The sequence below is a fragment of the Corvus moneduloides genome, chromosome 1 (genome assembly GCF_009650955.1).
Source record: "Corvus moneduloides isolate bCorMon1 chromosome 1, bCorMon1.pri, whole genome shotgun sequence".
In the NCBI taxonomy this organism is placed as follows: Eukaryota; Metazoa; Chordata; class Aves; order Passeriformes; family Corvidae; genus Corvus; species Corvus moneduloides.
This window is the reverse complement of record NC_045476.1, coordinates 147123495-147150843: the sequence shown is the minus strand read 5'-3', so window position 1 is coordinate 147150843 and position 27349 is coordinate 147123495. Positions and strand designations below refer to the sequence as shown.

General features: G+C 37.0%; 1 protein-coding gene across 1 annotated transcript in view; it reads left to right on the top strand.

Annotated features, from left to right (window-relative positions):
* The window catches only part of ANGPT1 (angiopoietin 1), a 154745-nt gene that overhangs the window by 106922 nt on the left and 20474 nt on the right, over window positions 1-27349 (top strand). Inside the window, exon 7 of the mRNA XM_032131476.1 lies at window positions 10738-10904. Coding sequence (XP_031987367.1) covers window positions 10738-10904 — 167 coding nt within the window. The remainder of the gene's footprint in view (window positions 1-10737; window positions 10905-27349) is intronic.

The window sequence follows — 27349 nt, the reverse complement described above, 5'->3', positions numbered from 1 at the left end:
ATTCTGAAAACTTCCAGATGTTAGTTACACTTAATTTTTATTTGTAAACTGTTCAGCTCCTGTTTTAGAATGTGGCTTCCTAATTCCTTTTATGGTCTCCATCTGTTGTAAGCCTTATTTTAATTTCTCTTGTGAAAGTTTTAGTTCCAGTTTTAAGTTCTGTTATCATTCTCCCTGACCACCTTTCTTGTCTTTAAACTCTGACATTTCCTTTTTTCCATATTGCTTCAGTAGCAATGCTAACTTGCACATTTCTCTCATTCAAAATAGGTCTTCACTACCATTTATATTGTGTTTGTCTTGAGCAAACAGACAAAAACTCAAGCTGTTGTACTGTTTCCTCTTGGAGCATTAACTGATGATGGACAATTCTCTGTCATAGTTTTATCCATTTACAAATAGTGTCCAGGTTCCATTTTATCCCCAAATACTTGCAGAATCAAACAACTACAGACAGAGCTCCAAGACCTTTCAATCATTAGAACATTATGTTCCTCACCTTCTTTTTCAAGTGAGAAAATGACTGCATAAAAATGCATTCAGCACATTTTGGAATCGTTTGTGTAAGCTTATTGATTCTGCTTCCACTATCTTAGTGCAAAATAACCTCAGATGTGGGTGGGTTTTTAAACAAAAATTACACAAACCATATGGCTTGGCTGAGGAGAATGTTCTTGACAGGAAAAAAAATTGTTCATAATTTGAAAGTCCATACTGTGAGAACAATGTCTTTCATAATTCTTAGTTTTTTTAAAGCTAGATATTCTGAATGAATTTTCATTCCTTTTCCAGGATTATAACTATTTAATGTATGTTATGCATTGTTATGGTCATGAAATCTTCACAGTTCTTGTGTTGATAGAGAAACCTGTATTCTTTAAGAGGACTCAAATATCAAACAGCTCTGACGGTGATAACACTGATCCTTCTGTGACTATTCCACATTAAATGAATTTGTCAAAGCCTCTTTTTCTTTTTTTTTGGTCTCCATTCATGCCAAACTTTTCCCTAAAGTATAAAGAAAAAAATTGTTGGGAGCTAAAAAATGTATTCCACTGCAAGTATATGATGGAGCTCCCAGGGTTCACAGGATGTCAAGGACTGAAATGGCCATTGAAACCAGCTTCGCCTAACTTCTCTTAGGGAGATTTAAGAAGATGCTGCTGTTGTTCCCAGGAATTAAAACACTCATCAGCTTTCCAGTTTTATTATTTGTTTTGTATTATTAGGAATCTTTTATTGCCATGTGTAGAAGGTAGACACACATACTAGACAAAGATTCCTTGCTACCAACAGGCCTGTAATTTTATGACAGTAGATTTCTTCCATTGATTTTGGAATGAGCAATATTCAAGTCATCTATATTTAGGTCACAAACAGTAACAAAAAGAAATAAAAGCTAAGCAAAAAATATTACACTCAGTTGTACATATGGTCAGATAGGTACACTTTAAGTATGATTGTTGATTGATCTCACATGGGCATTAATTTTCACTTTCACTGTTATTACCCCCAAATTGTTTGGCTATGAAGGATCCTTCCAAGAGCAGCATATGCAGATGCTTCTGGTAGATAGCTAATTAAATTTCATAATAAGAACCCATGTCTTCCTTCCAATGAGAGCTTCAGTGTTTCACTGCTTTGCAGAGTGGGGCTGGGGACCTTCCTCCTATTTGACTCCTCCCTTCTTTCTCAACTACTAGGTCGTACCTGTACTAGTACATTGAACGGGGTCACAGCCTGCATGTGTGAACAGCCTTGTGACAAAAGATCCTCATCACTAAATTTTAGAGGTGTTTTGGTCTGACTCAAATAACATGCACAGATAATGCCCAAGCAGTGACAGGTAATGGGCCATTCTCAAATGACAGCTGGCATAGGGCTATTTTGGTGTTAGATCCGAGGCAGTTTCACTGCTAGCACAGGAAACTTTATGGTTTGCTTTTTTATGCTTAGCAGCACAGTAAGGGCTGTTCAGAGCACTATTCACAGTTTCTTTTCCCCCTGTGTCTTAGTGAAACATTTGTGAGGGAAAGAATTACTGGTTCAAAGAATTTGGGCAGGTATTTTGAAGATAACCTTGGAAAGTTTTCTGGAAGGAGGAGAGCCTTCATAAACCTATCTGTACAACGTCTATCCATCTAGCTACTAGCTGGAGATGAATCTCATAATTCCTTCAGCAGAGATGGCTTTGTGTTTTTTCCCTGTCAGTAGCATGAAGCAGTTTATAAAGTGCCTTGTAATACCAACATGGTCTTGTCTGCAAAATGAAGGATTTGAGAACAGGAGGGACCTGTGAGAAAAGCAAAAACTAGGGAATGCATGACCTTAGAAAAGACAGAAGTTATGGTGCTTCTCTAGTGTAAAAAAACCCAAACGGGTTGAGAGTAGTGGTGATCTTGAATTAATATGATGAATGAATGACTTATAAGAGTGAGTTATGATTACAGGGGGATAAAAAAGGCACACTCAAGACATGAAAAATTTTGTAACATATAGCGACAAATTCATCACTTATGAGAGTATACTTCAAAGTCATAAGTTTCTTACATCTGAAAAAAAGAATTTTCTTCAAGGGACTGGGATAGATAACATGGAAGTAATTTGTTTCTTTCACACATTTACCAAGTAATTTGGATATAAGGAAATGATTTTTGGTGACTGGAATGTGTATTAAGATATTATGTGAGTAACGCCTTTCACAGAGACCCACCCTTCTGTGATAAAGAATGGCATGTCATGCTGGTTTAATAAAGTCTGTTCTGACTGCAGCAGTTGCTCAGATAGTTGTTGCTTTCATCAGTGCTATAAAAAAAGACAGTATTTTCTCTGCTTCTCCTGAGATCTAAATCCAGTATGTCCAGTAGAGATAGACATGATATTGAAGTGGTGAGAAACCATATTTCATTTTATGTAAACATGCTCATTAAATTCTTCTGGTCCTGACCAAGGCTTAATCTAAGTGTAAGTTTCAACAGAATTATGTAAGGGAGCAAGAATGAAACAATATTTGTCTCAGAGAGGTTTGGATCACTATATTGGGCACCAGAGATGTTACTACAAAAGGAAGCATCTTCTTTATTTTGGAGAATGTTTTTGGATGTAAAATAAACCACAATTTTGTGTTGGAGCACAGTTGTGTTTTAATGCTCAGCACAGTCTTTCCTAAGCAAACATGACAGGATAACATCAGTTTCAAGAGCTGTGTTGACACATGGATATATACTTGTGCCTGATTTGCCACCAGTGATTCAATTTAACAGCATTAATTTATACTGATAAGACTCATGCAGTATTCCAAAGACTGTTACTTAATCAATTTTATATAATCATATCAAGATTTAGCTTAATTATGCTAACAGCCTCTACTACAGCACCATGAGAAAGATTAAAGACATTGAAGAACTGTTCTAACCACAAGATGAAAATGCTATATTAGAAGAGCCAGGTGAGATTCTGTGAGGTTGCTTTCAAAATTTGTGACTTGAAAATATAGTAGAATTGTAGTGGAGGTCTTCCCAAACAACAGTTGTGTGCTCTCATCATGGAACAACATTTCTCTTCAGGGAGGAGCATCTCCTGTGTCATCTGCTCCATTTGGAACTTACTGGAGCAGCTCTTCCCTTTGGGGCTCACGTCAAATTAGAAGTATAACTTTCTGACTCTGATGCCAGTCAACTTCTATTCTTGTTCAACTGTTTAGACTACCAGCTGAGCCCAAGCAAGAGATTCAAAAACAATCCATAAATTTGATGCTTGCTCTATTTAGGCAGATTATGGGGCTGAAACTCAAGTCCATTTTCAAACTCACAAACTTTTGGTCTTTGCTGTAGCAGCTATGCTCCTAGTCATGCTCATCTTTCCTACTTGGGATTAATCAGTGTATTTGGAGAAGAGAATGAAGTCATACATCCCAAAAGTTTTTCCTTTTGCCTGCAATGAGCAAAAATACCTTTTTTTAGATTTTTTTTCTTGCATTTTGCATATTTAGCCCTAAAACTTACCATTTATTTCTTTGCAAATAATGAATCAGAAAATTATCTGAAGCTCAAAATTCATTTTTCTTAGAGTACAAAAAAAAGAGTTTTCTTTTCTTTAATACATACCCATGTCCCTGGGATGCTCTTACTAGGAGCCACACTAAGTATCTGTACATTCCTAGGATCCTGTTGTCCTAGAGTGAGAAAGGTGGTTTGGGATAGAGTCTCTCAATGTAATTTGTCTTAATAAGAAATACTCTCCTATTTTCAGTTACATAGTAAGGAAATTAGATTGAAATCCAGGCCTGAGGAAGATGTACTGGTTGTTTTACTTATAGGAAATGTATGTAGGTAACTGAGCTGTTTTGGGCCCCTTGCCCAGCCAGAGGTAGCCTTTGTGTAAGGTTTGTGCTTCATTCTGTCTCTGTGATTCTTATTCATTGGTAATTTTGCTGCTACTGCTACTGTGTGTGTTTGAGAAGGAAAAAGTAATTTCTGTATGTCTACTAATATATTTAGTCTAGAAGAAAGAGCAACAGACTGAATTGCTGCAGATTATGGACAAGATTTTCAGACAGGTTATACAACCATTTAGCTCTTTATTTAAACTGACAACAGCTTTCTTTTCTTTTTAATCTTTTGAGAAGGTATCTCTGGCTTCAACCTAAACACATTTTTAAAACTTGCCAACAAATATTTGTTAGTATTTCCTAGGAAAAAAATCTGAATATTTGGAATTGCTTTCCAATATACTTTTAAGTTAACATTAACTAACACATAAGTTGTCTGAGGAAATTGAAGTAATTTCTATAAACCAAATCTTTATTTCAAATAACAGAATGAATAATACAATGTGATGGGAATGAAAATAAACAAGTATGCAAAAAAATATACAAAAATTATTTAGAAATTATCTTCTTAAACAATATCCATTTCACATTCTCAGATAAGGCAAAAGGAGCTGAATATTCTTTATGGATTCTGAGAAGTCATTGCTGCTGTAAAACACTGAATTATTATCTGCTTTATTCACTGAATTGTCTGACAGAAGATGAACCCATAGGATATATTGGCTGTGTCTGGTTTCAATTTGTTTTGTCTATAAAAAGTCAAAGCTTCCTGTGAGCATTATCAGACAAAATAAATAAAGTAAGAGAGATAATTGTTTAATGAACTTGGAGCAACATGATTCAGGCAGAATATCCTCACAGATTTTGCCAAAGCTAATAAAATTCTTTTGCACCCTACTATTATTTTTGAGTAAGTATCAACTTTGTAAATTCTTAAGGGCCTTTTTAAAACCAGTATTGAATTCTGTTTCTTTGTACTCATGACTGCTTTAGTAGTTTGGACTCCGTTAATATCCATGCAATTGAAAATGAGCTGATGTAGAACTCACATGTCATCTAGAGTAAATATTATACTACCATGTACTTTTGTCTTTGATTCCTAGCTCTAAGTACTTTAATCCATACAAAAGAAAAACAAAATCTTTTTTTTTCACATAGCAGTTGAGCATTATGTGAGAATTTACAGAATTTACTATATAGTTATGTAGTACCAGAAAACACCTTTGCTTCATCCTACTATAAAAATGGGTTTACAACTGTCAGTTAGGTTCTGTATTGTGTTATTCTTTCTCTCTGAAAACAAACTATATCATTGAAAAGAACAATCTGCGCTAATGAAGTATAAAACATTACTATATTATTCCTTAATGACAAAACCTGGATGAAAGAGTTTACTCATTGTTTGTAATTTTTATGTCTTGTTTCAAATTAGCCTTTGCCAAAATATGATCTTAATACAATTTTCAGCAGCAAAAATATAAATGCTTTCTGTTTGTGAAGAATAAAATGAAACATTATAATAATCTATGCTGGGTCAGTGCAAATACTTGTGTACACTTTTTGTGACTCATAGTGGAGAGAAAAAAAGCATATTATGAAAATGCAAGCATGTTTCCCTGCTATATTCTCCCAGCTTCCATAGAGTGCTAGTGAAGAAAATGAAGGAGAACTCTGAGAACTTTTGGAAATTTCTGACCTTCTCCTATTACATTAAGCCCTATTTTGGGAACTTAAAGCCTCTGATTTGCCAGCCCTCCCAATACTATGCAAATTTCTAGGGAAAAACAAAATTGAGTATTTTTGGAATAAAATGTAGAGTTTAAAGAATTAATCTCTCTATTTGGAAACATATAATGAACAAAATATAGAAAGATAATGACAAAATAGTGTTTCTTCGTCATTTAAAATGCAATTTTGGAACAGTGCTTAAGACCCACTGGGTTTCAGAGAGTATTAAAATGCAGTTAACTGCAAACACATTCATGAAATACAGATGTTCCTTTTCCTAGTGGATTGATAGCTTGAGGATGACTTGGATCACCCCATGTAATTCCTTGAGTTTAGGCACAAAACTTTGACACAAATAATTCTGGAAGCATTTGCTATAACTATTCAAATGCAAAACCCAAAGTGTTTGTTGACAGTGTATATATATATTGGGAAAAAAACATATTTAATGACAGCTGTGGGCCTGCAGTAGGTGACTCCTAATGTTAACTTCTAACACTGCCCTAAGGCATTCTCAAAATCAAACTTCTTGTCCTAAATCTTAGGCACTGTCCATAAATGACAAGCATGGTCTTAGGCAAGGCTTTAGGCATCTTATCACTTGGGGCCCTACAGATTTGAGCAGCAGTATAAACATAAATGCCCTGATAACTAAAATGCTATTTCATAACTGAATTTTAATTACTGAACAATTATTGAATTCTCTCATGAGCATCAAAATTAATGAGGTCTGCTTTTCTGTGGACTTTTGTCCTGTGTTCCACATAGAAGTCCCATTCTTATTACTAATAAGACAATTCTTATTACTAATAATCTTCTGAAATCCTATTATTTTCCAGGATTCTCTGTGGTAAAAGCTTGAGTTCCCCTTTTATGTCCCTCAATCTCTCCCAGATGTCTAAGAACCTCTGAGGCAATACTTGCTCAGCATCTGCACTTGGCTGGCTGCTCTGTATCTGCTTGTAGCAATTGGAATAGGCAACTGCTGAGCTTCTCCTTCAGCATTTCTCCCAGCAGCAACTCATCACAGATACCAGTACTCTGAAACCTTGCTGAACACCAAGTTTGTGTGACTTTTAACCAAACCTCAAAAGTGTTCAAAAAGTATTGCACAGATATAAAGGAGAGGTGGGCATAACAATTACACAAGTTTGTTTTCCTAAGTTTTTTAACTGCGAAAAGAAAAAATATATCTTGTATTTGAAGATAAAATTCTGAAATGTACTTTGAAAGCCAAGGATTCTGAAGGTGAATCATAAGAAGCAGGAACAACCATTTTCTTTGCCAGCCTCAGGTTTGGGAATGGAAACACAAAACTAAACCAGGTTTTTTCATGGTTTTTTAGCTAATATTATGTCATTTTCTTCTGCACACAAAAGCTTACATATCTCATCAAAGTAGTAGTGTTCTTGTAGTAGAGACAGTCTAAGTAAGATATAAACAAGGAGGGCTGTGTTGTTTTTAAGTCAGCCAAAGTATCTGGGGAAAACAGTATGCACGTAAGTCTTTCTTCAGCTCTGAAATACAGGCAGTAAACTGCAGACTAAATACAGGCTGGAAATGGTCGAGTTTGGCATAATAAAATCATACTTGAAGAAATTGCTGCCAACTCTGTGCTTAACAAAAATGTACTGCTCCTCTCTGGTTTAGATCTATGAAAGCTTTGAGTGCCTGTTTGTTTGTTTATATCTTTCCAGCCATATTAGGTGTTTAATAAAGTACACTGCTTCTCCTTTGGAACATTCCTTGCTTCAGAGAGATGTTTTATATCCCACTTACTTCCTTGGTTTTCTTTTCATAAAAGCAAGTAGTTTGTTCAAACAGAAGTTACTTCTGTCAAGGAAAAAATTCTTATTCTAATTTCTTATTCTATTTCTAATCTGAGTTTCAGTATTGTAACCCCTGATAGGAGGATTCCATTTTTCATAACTAATGTGGTGGGTTTCCTCATAATTTTTAATATTTCTTTTTGTATTTCTTTTGTTCCCTGTTGCTGCAGCTTCATTTCCTCTGGTCAAGAGAGCAAGCCACTTAGTGATAGATTTTCATCTTAGTGTAATAACATATGTGGAAAGGGAGAAGGAGGTGAAAATTTGAAGAATAAAAATTATTACCTCACTATAATTATATATGTTGTCTGGAGTTTCTATAGAACACATAAGGGATCATATAATGTTCAAACACTACATGTATTTCATCCTGAATAGGCTGTAATCTAAATGAGATAAGACGTATATAATTCAACAGAACAACAGTTCAAAGGGGAGTCCCCTCAGCTTTCCTGCACTGGGAAAAAGGGAGAAAGACTTTCCTGTGAACCTTATTTTAAAGAAGGACAGATGATGATGATGATGATGATGATGATAATAACAATAAATTTTCTGTGAATAAGAAACCATGTAAACTCCAAACAAACCTAATTTGACTGATACCTGAACAACTATGCTCCATTTCTACTTTCTGGATTTTAGGGAGACAAACTTCTATCGGTAGTCTATGCAGGGCATATTTTGCCTTACTCTGAAATGAGTGACAATGACCAGGGGTGAAAGATGACAGAGACAAATCTCTAACTGCTCTTGCATGACACTGCCAAAACTACTAGAACAGGAGACACCAGGTGGGACAGTCAAGGGTAGAAAGACAAGGCAAGAAGATGGAAAGAATCAAAGGCACAGACAGAAAACAGTGATGATTACAGAGGTGTGTGCCAGCTGTAGACATGGTTCATACAAGTGAGGAACAAGTATTTTTGTATTTTAGGAGCAATGTATGAAGCCAAATAGAAATGTGAATGTCATCAAAGCAGTAAGTGAGAAATAACGGAAAGCATCATAATGGGAAAACTTGAGGAGCAGGGGCTCACACTGGAAAATAGATGTGTTCAAAGCAGGGTATCACCAGCATTACCTACAACCAGTATTTACAGAGACTTGTATAGGAAACAGTCCACTGAAGAAAGAGGATATAATGAAATAACATGCAGGAAAGGAAAAGCCAATAGTATCCTCCCATATTTCAGTCTGAGACTTCTTTGAGACTTGCCAGAGACTACTGAATTTCAGTTCTTGCAGGTGAAGCACTTTGTCCATGGGTATCTCCTGACGGTCTCTGAGCCAAAAGACAGATATGCTTATTTAAAATATGAATTAGTGTACTCAGTTCAGCATAGCCAAACGTGGCATTTCTTCTCAGCCTCCACTATCAGTGAGTCACCAAATATATGCTCAGGTAGGGTAGTGTAAACAAAAATGAGTTCTGAGTAAAGTACTTTCTATTGTAATTCCCTGTAGGAACTAAAAAAAAAATTGCCTCCATTTTTATTTTTTGGACCAGTCAAGCTTTTAAGCATCTAAATTTTTAAAATTAATTTGCTTTAGAAGTTTGCAGCTGATGTACCTATACATTGCCTGAGTGAGTACCTGTGCAACCACATAGCCTCTGGGGAGTCAGGATTTCTTCCTCGAGACCCAACTAATCAGGGCTGGAGCCACAGCAATACAGTAAAGAAAAAAAGTGAGAGAGAGCTCTACTTTCAATGTTTTCATCTCATGTTAGGAGTGACTGAAACATTATATAGAGAAGATCGATGTCTTGCCAATGTGTCTCACAGACACATTTCTCATTACCTAACCTTTAGGCCCAAGGAAGTCCCTTGGTTTTAACCCCTTTAAAAAATATGTGCTTTCTGGAAATAATCCAATCTTTCATTTAATTTGACTAGGAAATTTTCACAGGACGTTCTAAAACACCCCCAGTACACCACTGTAAGCAAATCAGGAGATTTCCGGTTCTCTTTTTTTCCTATCTTAAGAAATATGAATAAGTATAGTCATGTTGGAGTAGTTCTTCACAAGTAAATATTATGGTTTAAAATAATTTTTACTGTACATGGACAGAAGAGTACTCAGGTATGAACTAATAGTTTAAAAATAACAATTATTCTAATATATAATAAATAAGTTAATGGCATTAAATAAAACCTTAAATTTAATGTAGTAAAATATTCACTACAATTTAAACAACTTTAAAACCTGGAAGATGTATAAAAACATATGTCTAGGAATTGGTTTTGAAAATTACTTACAGTTTTTCTTTCATTATTATTTTTCCATGTTTGAAAATGATAAGTTTTCTTAACTGGAAATAGGATCATCTGAATATATGAAATGTGAGGAGAGTACCTTAAATATTCTGCTGATGGGTTTTTTTCCTTTTAAAAAATAAATTTACAGTACTACCTACTGTGCTTTAGGATAATCTAGTCTAATATAGACTCTTTTAAATGTTTTATAAAGTGCAGAAGAATTCTGTTTTGACTTAATTGTCTAAATAATAACTAGGTTTAACACCATATGAAATGCATTATAGCATATGACCATGTCCAGTATTCCCACTGAACAATGTGCAAATAAAGCATCATGCTATTAATATCATGTACCTGGAAAATGATTCCCAACTGATAACCTCGGCTGCCCCTTCAAACTCCAGTTAAACTGCATGACATTCTAGATCACTTCTATTAGTAGAATCATTTTAGAGACAGTCAAACTGGAGCAAAGAAGGTTATGACCAGTAACTAGAATGTACAGGTAAAATATAATGATGATTTTATTATTGCATAAAGGCTCTACCAATTACAATAATTACATCTAGTTATTTTGCCAACTTTTTTCTAGGGTTTTGGTAGCCCATCAGGTGAACATTGGCTGGGAAATGAACTTATCTTTGCAATAACAAGTCAGAGGCAATATTCCCTAAGAATTGAATTAATGGACTGGGAAGGAAACCGGGCATATTCACAATATGACAGATTTCACATAGGAAATGAAAAACAGAATTACAGGTAAGAATCTATTGAAATTCTTTTGACTCTGCTGAGTGATAAATATTGTTCATCGTTCTCTTGTCAAATATGAGAAAGGACAATAATATGATACTGATTTTCATCAAAAGTGAATAAAGTGTAAAAATAACGCAGAAATCAGATTTCTCAGTGAAGGAAGTACAGAGTAAACCTAACATTTGAGAATAAAGGGTCTATTAATCGTGTTGGCTCATAGAACTGCTAAAAATTGTATAACTTTTACCATCAGAACTCAAAACTGATTGAATACAAAAAAAGATTTGGATTCTTCATTACAACCTGAAGGATATCTACCTCAGAAGCATAAGACTGAAACAATGGACATGGGAATAAAAGACCAAAAATGCTGTTAAACCATCTGATATTTCCAAACTAAAAATTTAGTATAAATGAAGAGGAAAAACAGAATGCTGGATTTTATTTTGAGGAAATTAAACACAAAAACTTCTCTCAATAATATTTTTCTCCCATACTTTGTTTTATAATAAAAATGTAGGAAGCTTAAATCCACTTTTTTAAAATAAAAAAAAAAAGAAACAACTTGAAGACACAAGAAATGTGGATGACCTAAGCAGTCAATGATATTATTTTTAATCATTGCTTCATCTGAACAGATGCTAGAACACAGAAAAGAAACCCATAAAAATATCCAATTTATTACAGCACATCTAATTAGCATAAGAATCAGTAGAGAAACAGATATATTGTAAACTCAAACATTCGAGTCATAGCATGTGAGACTAGGCTGGTATTCAGATCTTTAAATTCATGTAACATGACTCTCAAAAATGCTGATTGCCTCCCTCCCCCCGGGTCCCCAGAGGAATGGAGGTGAGAGCAATTTGCTCCTTCTACTGACAGAACTGTGCCCAGGTGGGACAGAGAGCAGTGCCCCTGCCCTCTGGGGTTTGTCGGGGGCAGCAGCAAATGGTGTACAAGTGCAAAGGACACATTTAGAAGCAATCAGTACGAGTTTGGCTCCTGCATAAAGCAAGGACTGTACCACTGCACACAAAGGATGGCTCTATCCCCTACTGCCTCCAGCAGTGCTGTGCCTGGCACTGCCCATGGAAAGCCAGTTCACCAAATCAGGAAAGGTGGAGCACCTATTCTGAGGTAGTTTTAGGCAAAAAGTATAAGTAAAGGAAATTTCTCAAAACAGAGGCCAGAAAGATTTATACAAAACATGAACAAAGAAGTGTAAAAGTGGAGGGGAGTCTTAAACATTAGTAGAAGATTTTCAAAAAGAAAAGATGGGACAAATCCTTGTCAAATGAGGAAAAATGTTGGACAGTTACACATAGCTCAAAAATTTACGATGAATCAGAGGAAAGGACAGGAGTATTACTCAGGGAATGAATTAAAATGTCTGAATTTGCTAACAAAAACAGGGTCTTTTTTACTCATCTTTATTCTGAACTGAGTAGGGACAACATATATTGTTGAGGAATTGGAAGGCTGTTGAAAATTCAACATGTTAAAGCTTATGTTTAGAGAGGGTTTCTTTTTCAGGACTCCTCTGGGTTCATTCACGGCAATATAGCAAGAGAATATCTTGTTTTGTTTCAAAATGCTGGGAAGGGAAGGGAAGGGAAGGGAAGGGAAGGGAAGGGAAGGGAAGGGAAGGGAAGGGAAGGGAAGGGAAGGGAAGGGAAGGGAAGGGAAGGGAAGGGAAGGGAAGGGAAGGGAAAAGGAAACCCACTTTTATTATAAAAAGGGGAAATCTTTTTGCAATATAAATCACATTTTCTGAACATGGAAGAAATTGTAAAAATTGATCCATGTAGATTCTTCTATCTGATCAAGAAAAACCAAAAGAGATATAATTCAAACCTGTAAAACTTAAATCAAAGGGGGCATACAGCCCTCAAAGAGTACAATGTTGAGTAACAGGGGTAAATTCTGCTAGCCATGTCATAGTCACTTTTCCACAAAAAATCAAAGGGAACTTAGCTGGAGTCTGTTGACTGCACTTTTGGTTCCTGTCCTATTCCACAGTAAAAATGAAGGCCAGTATGAGATCTGCTCACACTCTGTGGCCTCCTTATGGTGCAATTGAAGCTCCTCGGTTGAGGAGATGGGGAATCAGTTTCATTCATACTTCTCTGGAATAAGCAAAGAGGAAAACATAAAGAAGTAAAAAATTCCATCTCTGTTGGCCCTTTGGGTTTCAGATCAATTCCTCTATTATTTTTACTTGAGTGCATTTGAATATTTAAATAAAATAGCTGAGTAACATGGTGACAGTTCTGGAAATAATGATGTGTCAGCCACATGCAAGTCTAAACTGTTTTTCATGCTTGACAAATGCACTAGTGCTTAGTCCAGATAAATACATGCCCAACAGATATTTTGTAAGCCAAAATTATGTTGGGCTATATTATAAATTTTACAAGAATGCATCCTATGACATAAAAACTCTTTATTTTGCTTGCCAGCATCAGTATCTGTGATAGAAGCAATTCCAGAAGGTTGGCTGAATAAAAAACTGATTATTGAGTACTAAACAGCTGGCCACCCTTCAGAGAATGCTGTTTTCCCTTTATCTGAGGAGCTGCCATTAAGGATTTAAATGATTCCTCTGAAGCTGAAAACCACAATTCCCAAACTCCTGGTCCCAGTGCCTTTCCTTCACAACTTTCGGGTATTTGCCATGTTTGCTTTCAATACCTCTAACACAGATCACCATACCTTTTCAAAACTTAAGTTACTGTTATTTGAAATAATTTTGCCAAAGAAAATAGATGCTCTCCTATTTTGGAAGCTCATTTCTTATAATGACCCAAATTAAATGTTGTTTCTGTTAGCAAGAATAAGTAAGCATAGACTGGCTAGACTCACATTAGTTTCAAATAGCATTACTAAGTAATAGTAACCAGTAAAGAGATAATTTTCTAAGCTGGTCTGTGAAGTGGATCAAGAAAATCTGAAATAGAAAAAGGGTATTGAAATGAAAAGAAAAGCTCAAGAAGTGGAATATCTTTAATTTTGCTATGGCAGTACTTGTACATTTGGAAGGCATGAAAAAAAATAAGGTTCCAGGTCTTATGCTTGAATACAGTTAAAAAGAAAAGAAAAAATAAAAGAAAATAAAAGGAAAGGAAAGTAAATGAAAGGAAAGGAAAGGAAATGAAAGGAAAGGAAAGGAAAGGTAAAGGGAAAGGTAAAGTTAAAGGGAAAGGGAAAGGAAAGGAAAGGAAAGGAAAGGAAAGGGAAGGAAAGGAAAGGAAAGGAAAGGAAAGGAAAGGAAAGGAAAGGAAAGGAAAGGAAAGGAAAGGAAAGGAAAGGAAAGGAAAGGAAAGGAAAGGAAAGGAAAGGACAATGAAGTGATAAAATCTGCTTGAGAAAATATCAAAAATCATTTTCATGTTATTCTTCCAAAATTCTGCCTCAACATTATGCAAAGTTCAATTCTAACTGGATAACTCCCAGTTGGTGACTTCAGAAGGGTTCTGTTTTTTCTCTGGGCTGTTTGTATTCTCTTTACTACTTTTTATTAGTCTGAAGAATCTATTATTAAAAACAGTAATGCTGAACACATGTAAGTTCAAATATACTTGTTTCTCTTTCAAAATGAGACAGCTCCAAAAGGTTTTCTGGGAAATCAGAATAAAATCTATTTATCCCAGATGATGACTGGGAAGAAGGTTGAGATGAGAAAGTGGATACTGAATCAGTAAATGTATCATGGTAAATGATAACTGAAACAGGAAAATTAAATGTTGTGCCAAATGTGAAATCTTTAATAACAGTATCTAAGTGATTAATTTCTTTTAGAACATTCTTAGGTTTCTTATCTACACAAGATGATTACACAGAGACTATCTGTAAATGTGAGGAAAATATCTCTGTCGGTCTCTTTGCAACTTACACTGTGGCAAGTAAAATGTCCACAGAGTAAGAAGAGCCAGATCTTGCAGATCTCCCATTTAGTGCAGTGTTTCTTAATATAATTAAGAATTATTTATAGAACTATAAAAACATGAGTTGAAAGAGAATCCTAAAGGACACATGACCTCTCCTCTTTTCTTGTGTAGACTCTGCCTAGCCCACTTGACATTGTTTGATGTTCTTAGGAGCTGTACAGCTATGACACGCTGCTGCTCTGACCTGTGTCTTCAGGTCCTCCAGAACTGAACAGGAAAAGTAACCACATGCTGGGATTTCAGGCACCACATTTCATAATCCTACATATTTTATGAAAACAGATATATTGATGCTGAATTTTGAACAGTAGTAATATCAGCCTGCAGATACATCTGGTTTTGCTACTCATGATACAGGAGAAGCACTTCAAAGCAAGGGGTGAAGAATGGGGGAATTACACTTTTTAATTGGCTGAGCTATTTGTACTTCAGAACCATTAAAGAGGTTTAATAGGCACTCACCCCCTATGACAATATATTCCGGTATTTAATCATTATTTTAGTCAGAAAAGTTTTCTTTTGCTGCAATGATTCTCTAACTTTGGTCCTATCCATGGAGAAATATGATTAAATGATCAGACAGCACTGCTCAGGTGAGCAAGACTTTGGAATTGATGTAGGCATAGGTGAAAACTGATGATGGACAGAGAACATCCTAAATTCTGTGAGTCAGTCATGGACTTAAGGTGGTGACTGACTTTTGGTAGTTAAAATTAAGAAGAGACTTTATATTGGAATGAGCAGGAGAATGTGATTACAAAATCTCATCAGAAAGTGAAAGAGAGCATAGATCCATTGGTAGTGGAACACACAAGAGACCCGTTGTCAGGGGAATAGTAGTCACGTAGGGAAGAGTCAGGCTGTGGGTCCTCAGAGGCAACAAGCTGATGAAATTTGTTGCAAGCAAGAGAGGTAGTCATTAAAATTATTCAAATCATGTCAAGCTGCTTGCGTGATCTTCCAATTCCTGCAAATCTTGGTAACAGTTTCCAAGCTCTCCAAAATACTGTGTCTCTCCAGGCTTTGCTTTGGGAAACCAGATCGGTTGTCAAAAGTAAACCAAGAATTGTTAAATTTTATGGGACCTTGTAGCAGAGAGTTTTCTGTTCACTGAGTAGAGTATTGGACTTTTAGCTCTTGTTTGATTGAAAGTTTGTATATTTAGTTTCAGCAATAGCATTATTACTCTCTGTTTTCTTAGAATAATATGGTATGTAGTCTGCTGCTAGAAGCCTTGATGTAATGTTAATATTAGATTTATTTTTTTAAGGTGGAGGCTATTGATTTATTTGATCACCATTGTTGAACTATCGATGGAATTTCTTGTAAAAATTCTCACTCATCTTTCTGTAAAGTGGAGAAAAATATATTTATCTGTACAGTCTTTTAAATTGTACTGCTGAAAATTCTATAATAGGTAGTAAGGTAAGAATTATTTGAGAGTACAACTTTTATGGGGACAGATGGTTTTATGTATCTTTAATTAAAAAACACATCCCACATAGTGTTGCTGTTTCAGAAGCAGGACACAAATAGGTCACTGTCACTTCCTTGGTGTACAAAATCTCATTTTTAAATATTAGTGTGGTTCTTTGTTATTATCCAGGGTTTGCAGTGATGCATTTGTGTAAGTAACATTTTCTTGTGTCCCTTGAGTTTTTTAGGTAAAACAAAGGATCAATCTGACTTATAAGTTTTTTAAGCCATCGGCTTAGGTTCTTCTGTGTGATTTGTATCACAGTAAACCTTCAAAGGGTCTATTCAGTCTTTTCTCAAATGGGGAAGGAAAAGTGCAGTGGAAGACATATAAGAAATCTGTAGCAAAGTGAAAAAATAAACACAGATCCTCTTGGAACCCAGTTCTGTGCCTAGACCCCAGTACTTTTCTTGCCAAATATGAAAAATGCAGAATAACTTTAAAAATAGTCAGGGTGCAAAAATGCAAAAAACCTGTAATAATTCACTTTTCTTTGGAAGTTTGAAATTCAATTTGCAAGTCTACTTCAGAGGATACATCCATGTAAAATCCTATTAACAGACAGAATGCTATCTGTGGTATGCATAATTTCTATGATTTGAAAATATTTTCACCGAACAGTGGTTATAAAATCTATAATATGGGAAAAAAAAGATTTAACATCTCTATGTATATATAAATATCTGGCTTAAATGATTTTATTTTATTTAAAAACACTCTCAGTCCAATAATATTCCATGAAGTCTAAATACTGGAAGTGCAAGGATTCAATCCAATGCCCATTAACCAGATGTCTTTCTGGAACCATGCCAGTGTTGCTATATCATATCAGTGACTAAAACTCACTGGCAGTTCATGCAGTATCTTCAAATGTAAGCAGAAATTAAATATAACAATTTCTCTGACTGAAAGTTGATGTAAATATACGTATGGAATTTATAATAAAAAAAAAACTTAATCCACATAAATCCCAATATACACTATCCATCCACAGCTAATCATTTCCCACTTCTAACTACATTAAAGTCGTTTATAGTTCACTATACAATAGCTGTGACTATCGTGAAGCAGGAACAGAGGTTTCCTTCTTCGCTATGGAATCTAATGAGAATTCAGTGAGATGTGCTGGCTACACTGCAGTACAGTTGAAGTCTTAAAAAGGTGAGCTACGAGCTCCTGAGGTAACAGAAGCCAAAAAAGAAATATCAGTGAAATACCTCAAAAGAATCAAGGGTTATTCCTCCAAGAAGGTGACACAGCTGACAGCCCAGTGCACACAGCATGGACAGGAGTTGGAAAACTAAGACCTGCTTGCCATAACTGAGACTTGGTGGGATGAATCCCCTAACTAGAGTGTGGCTATCAGTGACCACAGACTGTTCAGATGGGACAGGCAAGGAAGGAGGAGTGGAGGCATCGCCTTCTACATCAGTAAATGGATACACTGCAAAGAGTTGTTTCTGAAGAACAGCCACAAAAAGTTTGAAAGCTTAGGGTAAGAACTGGAGACTGAGGCAACACAGGGAGCCTGGTTGTTGGTGTCTGCTCCAGGTCACCTGATCTAAGGGAGTCTATTGACCAAGTCTTCTTGCTCTAGCTATGGGAAGCATTGCACTTACAGGCTCTTGTCCTGCTGGGGGACTTCAGTCACTCCAACATCTGCTGAAAAATTATCATAGTGAGCTGTAGGCAATCCAGGAGACTCCTGGAGTGCATGGAGGATAAATTCTTAAACTAGGCAGCCCTACCAGAGAGGATGGCATACTGGATCTGATGGTCATCAACAAAAGTGAGCCACCTGATCACTGACATCAAGATTGGAAGCAGCCTGCACTTCAGTGGTCATAGAATCACAGAATCATGGAATGGTTTAGGTTGAAAGGGACCTTAAAGATTGTCTAGTTCTAACCCCCTGCCAAAGGCAGGGACACTTCCCTCTAGAACAGGTTGCTCATGCATTGGTGGAATTCACAGTCCTGAGGGATATGGGTCAGGCAAAGAGTAAAGACCCTGAATTTTAGGAAAGCAAACCTCCAGTCAAGGAATTAGTTAATAGGAGCCCCTGGGAAAGTGTCCTCATGGACAAGGGAGCAGAACAGACTGGTAGATCTTTCAGAACACTTTCCATACAGTTCAAAATCTAGCAATCCACAGCTGCAAGAAATCAGTAAAGAAAGGCAAGAGAGTGACATGGCTGAGTTGAGACCTTCTGGTGAAACAAAAGGGCAAGAAGGAAATGCGCAGGCAGTGGAAGACAAGTAGGTATCCTGGAAAAAGTGTAGATACACTGTCTCGTTATGTAGGGATGAAATCAGAAAAGCACAGGTGCAGCTGGAGCTGAACTTGGCAAGGGATGCAAAGAATCATAGGAAGGACTTTTACAGATGGGTCAGCAAGAAAAAAGAAAGTCAAAGAAAGTCAAATAAATTATACTCTCCTCCATGAGCAAGACTGACAAAACCAGTTCATCAAATTAGTGGTAGATGCCCCATCTCTGGAAAAATTCAGGGTCAGGTGGGACAGAGCTCTGAGCAACCTGATTTAGTTGAAGATATTCCTGCTCACTAGGGCAGAAGCTTTGACTAGATGACCTGCAAAGTTACTTCCAACCCAGACTGTTCTATGATTCTATGATTTTATGATATTATTTACTAAATATTGTAAAGGATTCATGTATGCAAAGGCAGCTCAGAAACAGACGAGGAGAAGGCTGAGGTATTCAACAAACTTTTTGGCCTCAGTCTTCAGTGGCAATGTTTGTTCCCACAGCTCTCGGGCAAATGGAGCACAAAATGGGGACTGGGGAAGCAAAGTCCTTCCCACTGTAAGAGAAGATCAGGTCTGTGACCATCTGAAGAACCTGAACATACATTAATCTATGGGACCTGACAAGATGCATCCCAGAGTCCTGAGGGCATTGGCTGATGAAGTTGCCAAGCCTCTCTTTGTGATATTTGGAAAGCCATGGCAGTCAGGCAAAGATCCTGGTGACTGGAAAAAGGGAAACATTGCACCTAATTTTAAAAAGGGTAGAAAGGAGGAGCCTGGAAACTACTGATCTGTCAGCCTCATCTCTGTGCCTGGAAGGTCATGCAACAGATCCTTCAAGAAGCTGTGCTAAGGCACATGGAGGACAGGGAGGTGACTAAAAACAGCCAGCATTGCTTCACCAAGGGCAAGCCTTGCCTGACCAACCCAGTGACCTTCTATGATGGAGTGACTGCATTGATGCCTTTTCCTGGTCTTAAAATCAAGAATGAAAAATGGTTAGAAGGGGAAAAGGGATTTTACCTTTGTATTTATTTTAAGGATCCTTAGGTGCAGATGTCCAGGTGGAATGCGCTGAAATGCACACCACAATGCACCCCCACAATAGATAGAGTATAACATTATAGGTCTTACTAATTAGCATATCTATCAAAGATTCCCCAATGAGAGGCTCAAGTGAGCCCCCCTCCCCAAGGAACCTTCCCCTGAATGGTTCTATCTTAGTTTACAGAATATGTTCTGGAGAGGACCTTGGTGTCTGGGGCACACTGATCCCTAGCTACAAAGCTTCTAAAATGTTTAGTCTCCCAGCTTGATAAGTAAGTCTAAGAATGTAGGCTAAAACCCACTAAGAATACAGAAGTTATAAAAAGGTATAACAGGGGTATAAAAGAAAAGGCAAAAAATCTTCATGGCATCACATCAGTGGACAAGAAAAGAGCTACAGATATCATCCTCCTAGATTTCTGTTAGGCCTTTGACATCCTTGTGGGATGGTCCCCCACATCTTTCTCTCTAAATTGGAAAGAATATATTTGATGGGTGTATTTGAATGTTCAGTTGATGGGGAAACAGTTGGATGGACACATCCAGAAGACAGTGGTCCCTCAGGAGTCCATAATGGAACCAGAATTGTTTAATACCTTCATTAATGACATAGACACTGGGATCAAGTGTAGCCTCAGCAAGTTTGTAGCCAACACCAAGCTGAGTGTTGCAGCTAACTCACCCATAGGATGAGGTGCTACCCCCAGGGACCTGAACAAGTTTGAGAAGTAGCTCCATGAGAATTTCATGAGGTTTAACAACATCAGGTGCAAGGTGCTGCACCGGGATCAGGGCAGTGCCCAGTATCAGCACAGGCTGGGGGATGAACAGATTGAGAGCAGCCCTGGAGAGAAGGACTTGGGGATGCTGGTGGATGAGAGGCTGGACATGACCCAGCCATGTGCACTGGCAGCCCAGAAAGCCAAACGAGTTCTGGGCTGCATGAAAAGCAGCATGGCCAGCAGGACAAGGGAGGGGATTCTGCTGCTCTGCTCTGCTCCACTCTGGTGAGACCTCACCTGGTGTACTACGTTCAGTTCTGGAGCCCTCGGAGCACAATAGATGGACCTGTTGGAGCAGGTCCAGAGGAGAGCTGTGAAAAGCATCACAGGGCTGAAACAGCTCTCCTGTGAAGAAAGTTTGAGCGAGTTGGGGTTGTTCAGCCTGGAGAAGAAAAGGCTCCAGGGAAACCTTAGAGAAGTTTTTCAGTACTTAAAAGGGGCTCATAAGAAAGGTTGGGACAGTGCTTTTATGGGGCCTGTTGCCATAGGACAAGGGATAATGGTTTTAAACTGAAAAAGGATAGATTTAGACTAGGCATAAGGAAGAAATATTTTTCAATGAGATGGTGAAATACTGGAATAGGTTCCTCAAATCAATGGTAGATGCCCTGTCTCTGGAAAAATTCAGGGTCAGGTGGGACAGAGCTCTGAGCAACCTCATTTAGCTGTAGATGTTTCTGCTCAGTGGGGCGGATGCTTGGACTAGATGACCTCCAAAGTTCCTTCCAACCCAGACTGTTCTATGATTTTATCATATTATTTACTAAATACTGTAAAGGATTCATATATGCAAAGGCAGCTCAGAAATTACACAATTTATCAGACATTATCTGTTTAAAAATGTTTTATTTTTGTCACAATTAATGCTAGAACTCCTTAATTAACCAGTATCTAGAACATGGGGGGAAATCAACATCAGTGTTACATAAACACTAGGAAGTTATTTCCTTAAGATTTTAGAACAGTGCTGGTATACAAGCTTTACTGTTGGTGGTACAGCAGCCTTGTTTTCAATGAGGAAAGCAAAGCCTACAGTGTAAATTGCATTCAGAATTTGATGTAACAATGGCCTCACTATTTTGGTGTATCTACTCATTCATCAATAATAGATATCTGTAATCTATTTTCATTATTAGCTCTTCCAAGCTATCTCTAAATTGATTATGTCTTCAGTCTTGATTTCCTCTATCCATTTCTCTTAACAGGTTAATTTTCAATTATCTTCTCTAAACTGATATATTTCCTTCATCAAAAGGGGATAATTCTCCACATATTCTGTGTCACGTGCCTGCAGAACCCACCTTCCAGTAGCTTTCTATAGGATATTAGTAAGAGACTTTCAGTAATTAAGTTCGATTTCGCTCTTATGATTCTAGAAGCTTTTCTTTCCTTTGGCATTTTAGGGGTTTTCAACCACTTAACTGGAGAGAAGCTTGTTTTCCAATGTGTTCCACCACAGCTATCACTGTGGAACATAGCGGGCATGACATTATCTCCTCCTCCAGACTCCTAAACTTGTTTTTTAAGAAACAGAAAGTATATGAGCAAGAACAAAAGTATCTTATTTTCCCATAAAGCTTATCTACAACAAAATAAACATCAATTCAAACTTGAGGCAATGAAAAAAAGAAGATTTTGTAACAATTTTCTAGTCTTAGACATCATCCTGGATTTAATGAATTTAAATGATTATTCACAAGGCAGTCATGTTTTCCTACAGGTAGGTGAGATAAAGGTTTTTCAGGGCTGACATTAAAGCTGTTGAGCCCTAGGAACAGACTGCAGGACCCTGTCTGAGACACTTGATTCTCTGTGCATGCCTGGGGAGAGATAAGCTCCTTAGACAGAAGCCAAATCAGGCAACATGCAGAGCAGAGAGCTGCCTAGAGTTAACCATTAGGAAATTCTGAAAATAGCAAGGCATCCATTTATATCCCCTGACAGTTCACAGCCCACGGCCTGAAGGTAGGAGACAATGTCTTGTCTTACTCAAGAAAGAAATGAAAGGCCTTGGGTTAATGCATTCATTTGCCAGAGGGTATCCAGACCATAGTCATTGCTTCCCAAGAGAAAGCAGCAATCTGTGCTGCCCGGGAACAGGCTCGTCAATGAATCTCTGACACTGTGCAGGAAGAATTCACTGCTCAGTGAATCAGTAGGTACCAGGTCACTTGTCAATGAAGTGGGAGAAGGATTTCTAAGATTATGCTCCCTGCTCCATTTCTTATTTTGAATTAAATAGGTTTCTGTTAAATTATCCACTTATGTTATTAAGCAGTGGGTACTATTCTGCTACACACTTACATTTGTACTCCCTTTGAGGCTCAGTGAATCTTTAGCAATTTGTTTGCAGCAGGACACATGCTGCTGGTTATGACATCCTGAGGGAAGTTTTGTGGTTTTAAATCTTTCTCTTGCTGAGTCCATAAAAACCTTAACTCCTACGTGGTGCGTAGTAGTCACTCAGACCAGTAAATTTTACATGAAAAGTTAAGACTAACAGCCACTGGTAGCTCAGCCACTTACTGCCTACAGAAGGATTTGAAAAAAAAAAAAGTAGATGTATGTGAGAATAATGTAATTCTAGACAAGAACAGTGTTATGAAATCCTTGCTGAGGGCTACTGCACAGATACACGAGTCTGAGGTCGCAGAGAACTCTTCAATGAATGCAAGTATTGGCAGAAAAATTATCAATGGAAATTCAGTAGTGATCTTACTTGCTATATATTGTAGTTCAGTGGATATTTCTCAAGGTCTGTCCCAGCTAACAGGGGCAGACAGAGCATGTTGTGGCACCTAAGAGAAAGCTGCGCAGACTTTAGTAAGGTATTGAGCACTTTTTTGCTTCTCCAATTTAAAATTTCTACTTTCTTTTTTCTATTATCTTCACTATCTACACTGTCAGTCTTCTTGCACAGTGTTACTCTCTTTCAAGCCTTTATTGCTTCATGCCACCTCTACATTTACATTATGAAAGAATGTCAAACAAGTATTTTAACAATATTTATCAAATCCTGTGTTGAATGGACTTCACTGTCCCCAAGGTGAGCTCCCACTTCTACAAGTCATAACACCAAAAACAGCTACATTTCTTTAACCTACTTACATCAAAGCATCTACAAAGAGCTTAAAACTACTGTTGCTTTTTATTAGTTTAGCTTTTAATATGGAAGCCAGTAACATTGTTTCTTCATCTCCACTGGGCTTTGACATGAAACAGCTCCTGAATAAAAGGATCTTGTGTAGTTGAGACACTTCTGGATATTTGCCACCCATGAGGAATTTTTTTATGTCAAAACTGCTCTGTGTAGAGTATTCAGACATCTCCAAGATCATGTGATTTTTAAATCCAGACTATCCATCACAAGGACATAAGTAATGTGATATTTACCTCAATTTCTATTAAAAAAATATAATAACTAATTTTTATTGTTACAATAATTTTCTTAATTAGCAGTTGTGTGCTCTTGTAACTTTTTCACTGCTTGAATTCATTTAATTCTTGTATAACATAAAGGTTAAAACCCTCTGCAACTTTTAGTAAACATCAGAATGTATATTAGCTTAGTGAAAATTTGTGTACAAAGTGTAATGGATATATGTAAGGACATGTCAAAAGTTACAGATAGATACAGCATCACAGTGTGAAAATTTAGAGTTTCATTGATGTTTGCTAATCAGTGATATGCAGAAAATTTAGTATTGCAGCATAATGCATCTGTCTTAAGTCTGCAAACAGAAAAACTAATGCAAAAGTGAAATGCAGAATCAGGAAAAAATCTCAGTAAAATTCACCATTAGAAAATATTTCTGTACTGGAAAAGTTTCTTTAATGAAGATTCCCTGATTATATCATTCTCTTCACTATTAGCTGTGCAAGTTGTAAAGTGCAGTACATTTTCAGGATCAAATTGAGGTCCAGATCAAAATATTTAACCTGGACATTTTTCTTCCCATAACTTTGATCAAAACTGGAAAAAATGACACTTGCAAATACCAGTCCAGAAAAGGTAGAAAATCTGTGTACAAAGAAGGGGATGTGTCTCTGATTTCAGTGAGAAAAATTATATCCTTCCAGTGGATGACCACAATTTCCATCAAAGTGAAGTTGACCACTAAATGCTTACAAGGTTATGATAAATTTATTTAGTATTAGTGACAATACCTCCAGATTAAAAAAAAAAAAAAAAAAAAGCTGCTTGCAGTTTTCTGAAATGTCCACAGTTTTCACCATCAGCCAAACATTCAAATTTAGATCTCCACAATGCAGAAGCAAAGAAGAATGGGACCTGGAGACCCCCTCAGAGAGTGTGGGCTGTCTGTACCTCCATAGCTGTTGACTCTCTGCCCAGTCTCTGAACTAAAGAGAAGCTTGGTAGCCCTGTCAATGTGGCATCGAGCCCAGGCTAAAATATCCTGCCCCTGAGTAGGTTCAGTGTCACGCTTATTGCGAGAGTTCAGCTTCCAGCCAGGATAGAGTGTGGGCAGAATGAGCTCATGTCTGCTCAGAGAACTGACAGAGCAAGCTTTCATCTGCCTGAAAAACACAAGCAGAAATTCTTAGAGTGACCCCTATTTAATCTAGAATGTACATGGTTAAAGTCTCTGAAATATGTTACCAACTTCCCAGCCAAATAATGCCAGCAGTTTTTTCCCCTCCTTTTATCATTAACAGTTATACTGGCAAGGTTTCTAGAGCCTGATCCTGAGAACACTTTCTGCACTGATTCACCATATTTTCAGCAAATACCAGAAAAGTGGTGTGGTATTTTTTGTGAGTTTCCTTCTTTCATGAGTCAAAAAAAGCAAAGTACACCTGTGGGGCCTGGAGAGAGTCTGGCAAAGGGATCATCCCAGATTTTTCAGTAGTCATTTATTACACTAATATTTAAGAGTTTCTTGTTCTCTTGGGTTTGAGTTTTGGGTTTTTTTCCCATCAAATGGAAACATACTTGATTTTGCTGTCTCTATCTCTCAGGTAATGGTAATAAAAAGTGATATTATTCATTATTTGGTCCCCGGAAGCAATGCAGAGAATGAGTTAGACCACAAAGCAGAGGTATACACCATGTCTAAAGAGCTGCTAATTTACAGAAACCTTCAAACAGATAACAACTTTGAACATCAGAGCACAAAATTATTGTTATATCCAAAACAGCATAGTTTTTATTGTTCAGTTGGTCTGCAAGAAGGAGGTACTCAGTAACAATGAAAGCCTAATTAGGAAAAGAAAGAAAAGTGCCTGGTACCATACAGAGTTTGGTCTCCAGTCTTCTGTTTCATCAGGTCCTGGAGGCTGTAGTGTTTTCAGTTTTAAATTATTGCTGGAAGAGCTCAAGACACTTGACCCAAGTGCATGCGCACCGTTTGTGTTTTGTTTTCTTTTATTTAGCATTATAGTTCAGTTGCACTGAAGTAAAACTTCTTTGCAGTCATCTCAATGCCATTTGAACCAAAGGAGTCATTACTGTGAATCACAGCTCTTATTAGGTCATGACCTGGGTTTTTAGGGGGAAAAAGGCATGTAAAACATGCTGATCCATGTTAGCCTGGTCAGCGTGGCACCAGGAAAGAACTTGGATCACAAATGGGTGACAGTCAGTTAACCTTTCACTCATAGACGACTGTTTATTGGCCACAAATGATGCCAAGGGAGTTGAAATATGTTTTAACAGTCTGTTTATATTTTTCCACCAAGGTCTTAGTGCCATATAACTCATTTTGGCATTTTTTAAACTTAATTTTGCATTAAGAAAACCAAGGAAACAGTGAAGCCAGTATTTATTTTTCAAATAGCTATAAACATTTCACAGAAACTCTCTATGCATCAGTCACTTATAAAATTTGCTACCTTTTCCTAGATAATTGCCCTTATAATGAAAGCCTAACCTTAGTGTGATAATGGAGATAAAGGCCAGAGGATAAGTGTAGCATGTTGTACAGTACAGCCACTAATGAGTAAAGAGATCAAGCCAAACCTCTTGCATGCTATTCAGACTGAAGGTGGGATGTGCTTGTGTATATAATATTCTACATCCTGTTTTCAGTATCGTAAATCTTTAATCAAAAAATGAATAATGTTGGTGTGAATAATACTGTATGAATAAGAGAAGCCTTGGCTATCTTTTCCCCACATTTTTTTCTTCTTCTCCTTCCCCTCCTATATTTTTAAATTATTTTTTACACAGACTTAGGCCCTCATTCAGCAATGTACCCAGGTAATTCTTTTTCTCTTAAGCATATAGTAAGTACTTTGTTGAGGCAGGACCATCAGAGCTCTCACTGAAGGTCAAGTCACTCTTGTTTCATTATGAATGCACACTCTTTAAGATGACATAAAATCTTAAAAAAAATTTAAAATATTAGAGTCAGAAAGAGATCATGATCATAATCATCAATTATGTTGTCATCAATAGTACCTTGTATTGTTTCCATATTTGGAAATTATTGCTTTTCCTGTCACCTCCACAAAGTGATTCTTCAACATCTCTTGCTGTTTACTGATGTCATGAGTCTGAGTCCACAGCCAGCAGATAAAGCCCTTTAATCTGATTAGTAGAAATTCATAAACTGTGAACTGGCTTATCCATCAGGACTGAACAAGTTCAAACACAGGTAAGAGAATGAAAATTCTGACTAACATTTTGCTTTGAAAATAATATCCCCCCAAACATCCTTGCATTTTCCTCTGGGATTCACAGTGGGAAGCACATATTTCTTGACATGAATCCCAACATAAATCTTGAAAATCTCATGCAGAACCCAAAATATTTATTTTAATGTGTTATTCATTAAGTTATTTCTTTAAATTGTAGTCTGTTGGCAGCCGCAAATTCATTCCATTCCATCCACATTATAACAATGCTGTAGTAAGATTTGATAGGGTCATTAGGTCATTAACACTGGAAAGATTTCTAAAACA